Source organism: Apiospora marii, assembly GCF_038362585.1.
Source record: "Apiospora marii strain CBS 49790 chromosome Unknown utg000002l_segment0_segment0, whole genome shotgun sequence".
Lineage (NCBI taxonomy): Eukaryota > Fungi > Ascomycota > Sordariomycetes > Amphisphaeriales > Apiosporaceae > Apiospora > Apiospora marii.
Genome location: NW_027117373.1, coordinates 2977413 through 2987930, shown reverse-complemented (window position 1 = coordinate 2987930; position 10518 = coordinate 2977413). Strand labels below are relative to the sequence as shown.

Genomic DNA, 10518 nt, shown 5'->3' with positions numbered 1-10518 from the left:
AGTCCTCCATTCTATGGCAAACTCCCAAAGTCCCCAGATGCATGTGTCAAGGCAGGCTTTTTGGTGGAGGTCAACAAAGTGAACGTTTGGAGAGAGGGGAAATGACTGCCCAATATCCACGCCATTCCCGTGCAAATCATCGCGTCTACTGCGTCCCCTCCGAACCAAGAGTCTCTTTGGTCCAACCCATTTCGAAGCCGTAATCGAATCCAGGTTGTTCTCCATGCCCGTGCTACAGCTCAATACACCCCTTCCATATACAAACAGTGGTGGGTGAAGGGGCATGATCTTATACCTGCCCCCGCAAATCGTGAAAAGGCGCATATATCGTTTCTTCGGGCAGGATGCGCTGCCTGCCCTGCCATTTGCTCTTTGGGGTATCTTTGCCCCCCAAAAATAAACCGCTCGTAATCATTATAGTTTTACATGACAAAAAGGAGATTCGTGTCTGATAACAAGCTGCTACGTTAGTATGTGCATTCATCATTCCTTCTTAACTCCCTTTTCAAACCCGCGAATTGACTAGGGGTCCGGAAGCCAGATATGTGTGGTGGGACTGACCGAGTGGGTGGCTGCATGAGAGTTGAGGCTTCTGAGTGTAGCGTGTTGCCAGTTCGTCGCGGATGCTGTTGAGTAGCTGCACGTAGCTCTGTTGGGGGTTCTTCTTGAGTGCCGTGATGAATGCCCATGACATGGCCCCGGTAGCTTGTGAAGCAATGGTAGCATCAGCCCTGTAGAGATGTGATGTTAGCAAATGCCCGAGTGTGTCGATGCCACATGAGAGCACATGAACAAAGAACAGCAGATCCCCGACCTCCCGCAAAACCGGTGCGTCCCAACGTGACTCGTCGCCCTAGACGCAAAGTCCCAACCGTATGGTAGGCTGTACTTTGGTCTAGAGCGTAGTAGTATAACTCCCAGCCTCGCCCGGTATGTACACATAGATGAAGTATCCCAAGAAGCGCCGCTTTTCCAATCCGTTCCTAACTTTTTCCAACGCACCAACGCCACGGCCCTTATGTGCTCATATAAATAAATACCCATGCTGCGAAGCCCGATCTAAGTCCTTGCGGCAGTTCTAACTGATGTATACATGGACAGGCGAACAGAGGTACCACATGGCTGGGGTATACTAATAAGAAGAAATGGTAATGAGAGGGTGTACGAACGAAGTTTGGTCGTCTTTGCTGCCTGAGAGCATGACGACATCTGCGGGAGACGTCTTGGTAGCCATGGTTCGGTTGTATGCATCGTCGCCGTTGGTGGCCTTCTTGAAGAAACTCATTACGTTCTTCGCGACGCCACCCATATCGCCCTGGCTGTAAGACGAGATGACGCCCAGGAGGCCTTGGCCGGCTTCCTTGGCCAGATTGGGTTCCTTGAGCACGCCCTGCGTTGAGTAGATGTAAGGAAGGTCGAGGGCAGTCCCAGAATGGCACGAGTCGAAGATTGCCGTCAATCGCACGCCCGGTTGCAAAGGTCGAACCATGATTCTGTGCATCTCATCATCTGTTATGTGGCCAACGGATCGGAAGTCCACGGGGTAGATGACCTCATCGTAGCCATCGGCTTCGTCACCGTCCAGGTCCTTGGTCTGTCCACCGTGACCTGCACCCAATGTGTGTGATTAGCCCAATTCACAGGGGCAAAAGAAAGGTGGTCCGCACTTACCCGAGTAGTGGAAGAACAGTGAGTCGTTGGGCCTCGCATCCTTGACCAGCCAATGCATGGCACGCAGGATGTTCTGTTTCGTCGGCTGGCTCATGGGATTTTGCTGATCGTCCGTCAGGATAACCATGTCCTCGCGTTTGTAGCCGAAGTGCTCGACCAGGTAGCCCGACATGTTCTTCACATCGTTGATGCATCCGCGAAGCTGCCCTCGCTGGCCGAAGTAATTGATGCCAATCAGCAGCGCTTTCCGACGTCCGGTACAGTTACTATATTGAAACGCATATCCCTGGGGAGCTCCATGGCCGAAGCTTTGTGGAGCGACAGGAGGCGGGGGCGGGGCTTGGTAGGCGTTCGATGCTACATGAGTCACGTTACGGTCAGTCGTCGGAGCTCTCGAAACCAGATATCTCTCCCGTGGAGGAGGACGTACGGGGTCTGCCGTAGTGGCTCTGTTGCGGCGGTTGTCCGTAGCCGGCGTATTGTGGTTGAGGGGGGCCCTGTGATTTCATATTAGTCCATGGTGGTAGGGCAGGGCAGGGCGGGCAGGGCAGGCGGGCAATGGAAGCCCCGTGGGAATTGTGCTCACCTGGTTGTAACCGTAGGGCTGTGGAGGGGGTGGTCCTTGGCTGTAGCCGTATTGAGGAGCTTGCGGGGGATAATTGTATCCATGAGAAGGACTGCAAGCGCATTAGTCGGGCTTGGGATCTTCAGACAGGTCTGAATGAATCATGACGTCGCAGGTCCTTCATCACGTACGCGCTGTAGTACTGCTGGGGCGGCGGAGCGCCATAGCTCTGACCCGGGTAGCCGTAGTTGGACATGACAAGGAGATTGTCTGGGAGTTACGGGTTTGGTGCTGGCGATGGTGGACTGTACCCCGGCAAGACGCCGAAGAGGCGACTCAACGAGTGAGTAAGCGGGACTTCGGACGGCGGTTGAATCTTGGTCGAGGTGCTGGGCCAGGGGCGAGTTCTTATAGGCAAGTAAGCTTGTGTTAGTGAGCGAGAGCTCGTAGGCGTGGAGGCGCCGATGGGCTCAGTAGCTAGCAGGTATCGTGGCCAGAGGCGGAGCGCGTTGTGATGGTGGTGGTGGTGGTGGTGGTGGTGGATGTATTGTTTAGGATAGGTAGGTATGATGATTACTTGGGAATAGACGGACTAGCACAGCTCGCGCGTACCGGATGTGGTAAGCTTGGGTCGCCAGCTATCTTTTTTGTCTCTCGGCCCTAGGGCCCGAGCAGAGAGAGGCGGACAAAGGCGACGGACGACCCAAGGGCGCAGCCAAAGATTCGCTACCAATGCGCGTCGTACATGCGACAGTGCGGCCGGGGACGATGGGAAACAAATTTCTTGGACTTACAGCGAACAGGGATGCAGATGTTGGAGAGGGACCACAGGTCTGGCAATACGCTGCTGCTACGTTGGGACTAACCTGTGTAGTTAGCTGGGCCACACGCCTTTTGCTTACTTTCTTTTTCTCCCCCCTCACTCTCTTGGACAAGGGGCTGGCCGGAGCTGTACGAATGTATCTCTATCAGTCTATCTCGGGCGCGCAGTTGTTAGTCCAACGGGCAGCGCGGACAGGATAGTCGAGAGGAGCTGCTTTCTACCGGTGGAGGTGGAGGCGGAGAGAGGGGTGTTCGCTCTGACCAGATGTGAGATATAGGATGGGATGTGACTTGGGAGAATCCAATAGCGGGTAAGCGGACGGTAGCTAAACAGTCACGGCACAACTCAGTGTCTGTATGGCAGTGTATGCGAGTGGGAGAGCTCCAGCTGTCTGTCTGTCTGTATGAGTGACTGATGATGGGTGGTAGGAGGATGAGCGCTTGTGGAGGTAGGTCTTTAGGCTGGCCTTGGCAAAGAAGCATGGCACATGGCTCTCTCTGAGTGACTGGAGTGAGCGAGATCGATCAATTGATCTGATTGATTGATGAGGTAGTAATAGTTGGGTAGGTACATATGTACATCAGCACAGCCCGGGCCATTCCACCGTGAACTTGATGTACTTAGCCTTGGTATGCGAGCCTGGTGGGCTTGCAGGTACCTGCAAGTAGCCATCCCACGCACTCCAGCCCAGCTGCGTCAATCATATGGCGGGGTTGTCGGGTTGTCGTCGATCATTTCAATTTTCCCCATCCAACCTTCATTTGCTGCTCTTCGCCGACCTCCTTGAAGAGCTCCTGCATGTGCCATTCGTTCCGCGCTCTGGTTTGCAAGCCCCCAGGCCGCACCAGCCAGGTATGCAGAAAGAGAGGCGAGGCATTGATGTAAATCCCTCGGCGAGTTGGTAGGCGCCGTTTTCCAGCACCCTGATTCTCTTAATCCCTCGTGCCTCGCTCTAGGTAGAGTCCAGCACGAAAACTTACCTACCGTAGTCCGTAATGTAGTAGTAGCTCCTTCTGGGTATGTATCAACACCTTATGTACCTAATCTCTCTAGCCATCTCGCCATCTCAGCCTCAAAAACCTTTCAGCCGGGACGAGACCCACCCGGGCATTGAATCATTGGCGGCGCCCGAAAGAGAGCCTATGCCATGTGTGTCTGCCGTAACTACAACCAACACTAATGGACGAGAAAAGCTTTCCCTTGGCGTTACCTGGTTTTCTGTCATAAAATTAAAATGCTGATGTCTCTTCAGCTCCCATCTCCTGCTCCAAGCAAGCATCGCGTTCAGCTCGGGTCCCTTCCCCGGCCGCACATGATATTTGCGTATATACGTCACCTAGAGGTGTAGCCCTCCTGATTGGCCGAGGCGGTTCTTCGATCAACATGATGAATATCGCAGTTGAGAGCCACGGGTACCAATCAAACGTCGCTCGCCAAATTTGTATGCTTACTTTAGGTAGTAGTATCAATGGCTCGCTTAGGTCCCGCCCCTAATACATACTCCTCCCTGCCTCTGCTACATCGCAAGACATGCAGCAGCAAAGACATTCGGTCTCACTAGCGGTGCTGTCAGACTAGCCTCTCGCTCAACCATGTGCTGACTGACACATCCAGACCTGTAGTACATACATGGGAAGCTAGCAATACTAGCTAAGGGATGGAGAATTCTGTAATTTCGATCCCCCCTTTTCCTTTTTCCCACCGGGAGACGAGTATGCAGCCAAATCGTTCTCCCGGAGTACTTTTCAAGTATGCATGCACTTGCCGTCGTCTTGCCTTCGCTGTCATGTCGGCGGATCGCCTGCTTTCGGCATTGTCCAATCGTATCTCGGCAATGGACTTCCAGCTGCCGTCTTTCTGACAAGTTGCCAGATCCGGACAGCCGGTCTGTTTCGCGTTCATTTCCGACTTACTTGCCTTGCCGGTCGCGCTTGGGAAAGGCACTTTTCTGCAGGACCCCTTCCACATGCTCTGCCTCTTCCCAACGACGCCGTTCATTTTTCCGGCAGAGTTCCTCAACCAGTGGCATCCACCTGGCAAGCTCGGTGTTACTACTGCTCCATTGCTGCTGTCTGGCAGGGGTTTCGGAATTCAATGGTTGCAAGTCTACTGCATACATCCGGACAGTATGAGGCTGATGCATGTTTAGCCGTTGAGGTTATCCCAGACTATTAGATGTCCGCCGGTGTCCCCGTGGGTATTGTCTGTCCCATGTTCCAGAAGTGTGGTTGACGCCATGTGTAGTTTCCGCTTTAGCACCACGATGCCAGGACTAGTTCCCCGGCGCCATCTACCAGCACATCGAATGTTAACCCACATCGGAGCCTTTGGCGTTGTTCTAGACCTTCTACGCAAGGCAGCGGTGCTTTCTTGTGATGCCCTGGGGTCTCCAAATCCCCGAGGCGCCCTGGCAATGGGAACATCGTTTTTCCCGATGCAAGACAGCCCAATTCGGCTAAGTGATGGTGGTGCCGGCTTGCCTTGGCTGGCCTGAAAACATGTCCATCCTCGCCAATCACAGGCTGCATAGAGCATGCACACAGCAGTACGGCTAGTCTCTTCTTGGGTGGAAGTCTCCGAAGACGATGCTGTCTCTACCTCTGCCGCGTGCTGTATCGGTTCTCCTCGCTCGCTAACGAGAGCGCCCTGGATATCATCCTGGAACGACACAGATGCCCCCTTCAACGTAGCCGCCGGTCGTGAGCTAGAGCATGCTAGAGACAGTTCGGTGTCGGCTTACAGAGCCCCAACCGGCATGTAGTCCGGCAACCCACTGGATAGAAGATTATTGTTTTGATCGACAGGTACTGGCAGCTAGCTTTTGCCACCATTACGACCTCGGGAAGACTATCTGCTTGGGCTGTTCGGAGGCCAACGCTGCTGGCCAATGAAGGGGCGGCCGAGCGGCAGTGCTGCTGCTCGTACGGCGCGCGCCCCAAGTACCACGGCCCCCACCACCTACATTGCTGCTTTCTATCATATCTCCGGTCGGTCGTCTTACGCCGGCGGTCGCCGCTATGACGGTGGTATTGAGCATCCGCAGCGGTCTGCATCCTCTAAGACATATTAACTCCGTTCCGCTTGCTTACGTAATGTTCTTCTCGTGGGGTTATCTATGAATGGGTGCCATCTTGCATGAGAGCGGCACCACTTCAGAGGCTGTGAACCATACGAGACTAGGCGAGGAATTCTTGCACTCAAGCAGGCATCTTCTCCCATCAGACCGCCGGGCACACCTCCGCCCTACATCTGGCAACCCCTGTACCGGCTGAGCTCTTTGTTACATATATGCATCCAACCATCTTCTCCCGCTGTTAGTGGCTCTTGACCACAGCAGTGCTGCCCACAACTCGAGCTGTTTATTCGTCATCGAATGTCTAGGTTGGCAAAGCCAATTCAAGCCTGGCAGCATCCGATCATTGTTCTCATAGCGCAACTGCACAGTCACTGCATACTAGCTGCATAACACCGCAGCTCACCCGGTGTAGCCGTCTGGGCCTGACCTCCTTAATGCTGAGTCAATCCTTACGAACGTAAGCAAGTCCACCGCCACGCATACTCAGGCGTAGGGCTGAAACTGTGACGAGGGAATGTAACCAGCCATGCATTTAGCTCTGTTTACCTCGATGTATATGTAACCCAACAGCAGGTCGATTTGTTGTCATGCCCGGTCCAGCGTTTCTATGTAAGTCATCCGATAGAATATAGCAATAATACATCTGGAACATGCCGTAAAGAAAAATCGTCGAGGTCAAACTCCACGTCCCCTGCTTTGTGTGTCTGCATATGTGCCTGGCTCTAAATCAGTCGGTTCCGACAACTTAGATTTAGACCAATTCACCGACTGAATCCATCAGTCGGCCGTCGGCTTTCGATCAGTGGCACATTCAACAACATCATATCACTTCTAGGCACGGATGCGCTATTCTCCAGGTCCTCGTGGGATCGTTTGACCCACTCCTGTATCACAATGGTGGTGGCATTTGCATTGTCGAGATATATGTACCCAATCAGAGGTATCACTTGAGGATAGAGTCCCATAGCTTGCCGGCAACTCCCGACTATGCTGTGTTGTTATTAAAAGCTACTAATTCCCCGGATAATCCTATAACACCTGTTAAATATCGCTCATGAAGAAAAACGATAATCAAGCACCTGCTGCTCCGAACCCCAGGGGGCGGTCGCTTCGTATGAAGGGGTGGCCATCCGCTCCTTCTCTCCCTCTTAACCCCCCTTCATGACCACGTCTTGCTTGGCTGGGCCTCTGTCCCCATCGTCCGTCTTTCTCATGAGCCATACATTCAAGCCCCAAAGCAGCCTGAAGGCTTCCATGCGTTCCTGAGGCTTGAAAAGGTCGTACCAAGGACTCCGCCATACCTCCAGCTTACTCCAGGATCTGATGCTTTCTTCGGGGGCCCCGGCAAAAATCTCAAGGAGCCGCATTGGCACGCGGACACGCAATATGGAAATGTGGTGAAATAGGCTGCTGATCACGAACACATCGTCGAAGTCAGCTCCAGGCTGCTTCCCGATGGCAGTGTATCGCATCTTCTTGTCCCAGTTGGACGAGGGCAGGCGTACCATCCGGTAGTTATCATAGATGCCGAGCGTCTTGCGCGACTTTTTGTTCGCAGGCGGGCCACGCATCGGCAGACCTGATGATGGAGATATGGGATGCGGCGGCGATTGAGGACGCTTGTTGGTATGGTTGTCCTTGCCCTGCCTCTGTGCAGAGCCATTGCCGGTGTTTTCCGCTGCAGGTGAAGACGGCGAAGTGGCTGTATTCTCCGTCTTCTGAGGTGCGTTATTACTGTCGCTCTCTGACCGTTCTATGCTCTCAATCTCGCGGCCTATAGGACCACCCTCTGCTCCACCCCATCTCCTCGTCGTTGCCCACCATCTCCCGTCGCCGAATCTCTTCTCCTTCTGGCCCTCTCGCGCGCGATGTTGTGCAGTGATTAGTGCTGCCACAAGTTCACGGCCGAAGTCAATGCTCTGGTCCGACGGCGTGCCGAAGTTGGTGATGTTCCTTGCAGACACCGCCGCAAGCGGGCCTTCCACAACGCCACGTCTTGCATCTTCACGTCCTTGGGGGACTCTAGCAAGGAAATTGCACCCCGATGGGAAATACGAAGCCCGTGCCAGGCGGGACTGGGCTTGCTGTGTCCCGCTTTTTGGGGGAGCTGACGATGGTTCAAGAAGATGGAGGCGCGGCTCTACACGGGGTGTCGCAAGGTTACAGCCGCAGTCATACGAGACCAGTTTCACAAAGGCTGTGATCAAGCCGTGCCTGAGCTCGGGTGGCATGCTGGAGCCAGATGCCGTACGGTACGTGGTTCTCTGCGATTTGCTATCCTCCTGAGCGGCTGTGGCACCTGCTATAGCGAACTCGGCTTGTTCAAGACTACCATCAAGGGCTGTAGGGCGTGGTTTGGAGGATGCCGGAGAGTGCTCATCCTCTTTGTACTGGATTGGAGGCTGCGAGGTGTCGTCCCAATATGCAGCCATCAAATCAAGCTGCCGGAAGAATTCGTAGCAGTTCCCCAAGCGTACTGCCTTGGACCCCGGCCCGGATCGGATGCGCTTAATGGTCCTGAAAGCGGCCTGGTTATCTATCGAGAGTTCATTGCGTCTTTCGAGATAGACTCGGGCCTCCGGGGACAGAGTCCCGTTGGACAAAGGCTTCCGGAAAGTTGCATCCATGGCTCGTGCCCGATCTACGTCTATGCCATCCCACCCCGTTCCCGAAGGGACATATGAGGGGTCCGGCAGTAGGTGTTCGGCGCCGACATCTGTATGCACGTGCACCCCAAGCGCCGTGAAGGGGGAGTGGTCCAGTTGAGATGGTCTCTGTACGGATTGTAACACACGGACTACGGACCCCTGCCCCAGTGCGCTCCCGTCTGCTAGTTGTGGGCTGAAAGCTGGCAAATTGATAGGCGTGGCGGGCGGTACATCCTTGGGCGGTGGGCCCAATGTCGCCGGTGTAACTGATATCAAGGTGAGCTTGATTCTATAGCGAAATGGTGGGATTTACAAATAAGAGGTTCAAATAGAAATAGTCGGACGCTCTAGTGGCATCAGACTCTCGAATCCGAATACCCAAGTTCAGACTTGGCCGACTCGGGGACCGAGTTGACCGACCAAGCGGCATGAAACGCGACGCCCAAAGCACAGACAGGAGGTATCGATGCATTCACTGCCTTGCACATCAAGAATGAAGGGCGAACATCTCAACCAGCCTCGCGGATGGGTATTGCGACGGGGCTATTGGAAAAAGGAAGCCACGAGGAGACGAAGGATAGCGCTTGCTACGTCACATTTGTCATTGAGCAGACAGCCCGACAGCCCGGCTGTCTCAGTATGCCGCATGGGACACAGCCATTGGAGTAATTGAGACGAAGCCATAACTAGGCAATGAAAGGAAAGTGCGACTTACTCAAATCAACCAAACCGCCAAACATGTTCAGCAGCCGGGCCGGAGGGTGGGTGCGTGAGTGAGTGAGGTATAATGATCCCTAAGCCCTTTCTACGAAACCTTGAAGCTAAAAAACCGCCGGCTCGCTGACTGGCTGGCCACTTGTGGGGGATTTACCTCTGGTACGGAGAAGGTTGCTCTCGCCCAGCATTTGGGAGGCAATGGCAATTGATTGACTGGTCTCTGGTGGTGCTGGCTGCCGTAGCTTGTAGGCTTGTAGGCTTGTAGGCTTCTCCCTAACGCTCCTGTCGCGTGCCACAAATGACGTTGGGGGCAATTGAGCCTCAGTTGGGTAACGTTTACCTTTGCTGGCGCAGGTTCGGGCCGGGGGACGCTAAGGTAATGTTATTTGGGTACATGTACTTGCAGCGGTAGCAGCTAACAAATTGATGGATCTTTTGCGACCTCCAATTCTCACACCACCAAAGCTGCACTCACTGGCCAGGTCAGGCCCTCGTTGAAACAAAGAGGAGGTTGCTGATTGACGAGATGTTTGGTCAGGATGCCGCGTCCCACGACATTCGAGAAGTAAGACCAAGACCGGTTGCCCACAGTCGCAGCAGCCATCCGTTATTGTCCCAGGTAGGCTTAGGCTTGGGAGGTGCCTCATTAGGAGGAGCCCAGGAGGTGTTTGAGGGAAATAGGTGTGGGTGGGGGTTTTTCCATCAAGAGGTACCTTATGTACATTGTAGAACCGAAATCTGAAAATAGGACGCACGGCCTTCATTCGGCATGGCTGGATTGAGACGGCCGGCCCTCTGTCAGAACGCTGACAAGAGTTCCGATGAAAAGAAAGGCAACGGTTCGGATTCACGTTTCTAATAAACCCTCCCAGTGGTCCAGCACAGGTGTGTCGGGTCTTGTTACCGTCTCGTGACTGTTTCTCAATAACTCGAGGTTACATGCCTGTACGGAGACAAGCTGATGGATACCCTAACCAAGATGCCCCGATGCCCCCGCCCTGAGATGAGCAACCCACCA

General features: G+C 54.0%; 2 protein-coding genes across 2 annotated transcripts; both read right to left on the bottom strand.

Annotated features, from left to right (window-relative positions):
- Positions 1-505: 505 nt before the first annotated feature.
- On the bottom strand, positions 506-2492 carry PG985_002622 (uncharacterized protein; the record flags this gene model as incomplete). Its single annotated transcript, XM_066822391.1, has 5 exons — positions 506-731; positions 1170-1608; positions 1672-2168; positions 2258-2368; positions 2428-2492. 5 exons carry the CDS (start codon positions 2490-2492, stop codon positions 506-508), a joined length of 1338 nt encoding a protein of 445 aa, XP_066689823.1.
- Positions 2493-7283: 4791 nt separating this feature from the next.
- PG985_002621 (uncharacterized protein) lies at positions 7284-8762 on the bottom strand (the record flags this gene model as incomplete). The annotated part of the gene is made up of 1 exon (XM_066822390.1): positions 7284-8762. One exon carries the CDS (start codon positions 8760-8762, stop codon positions 7284-7286), a length of 1479 nt encoding a protein of 492 aa, XP_066689822.1.
- Between the last annotated feature and the right edge of the window lie 1756 nt (positions 8763-10518).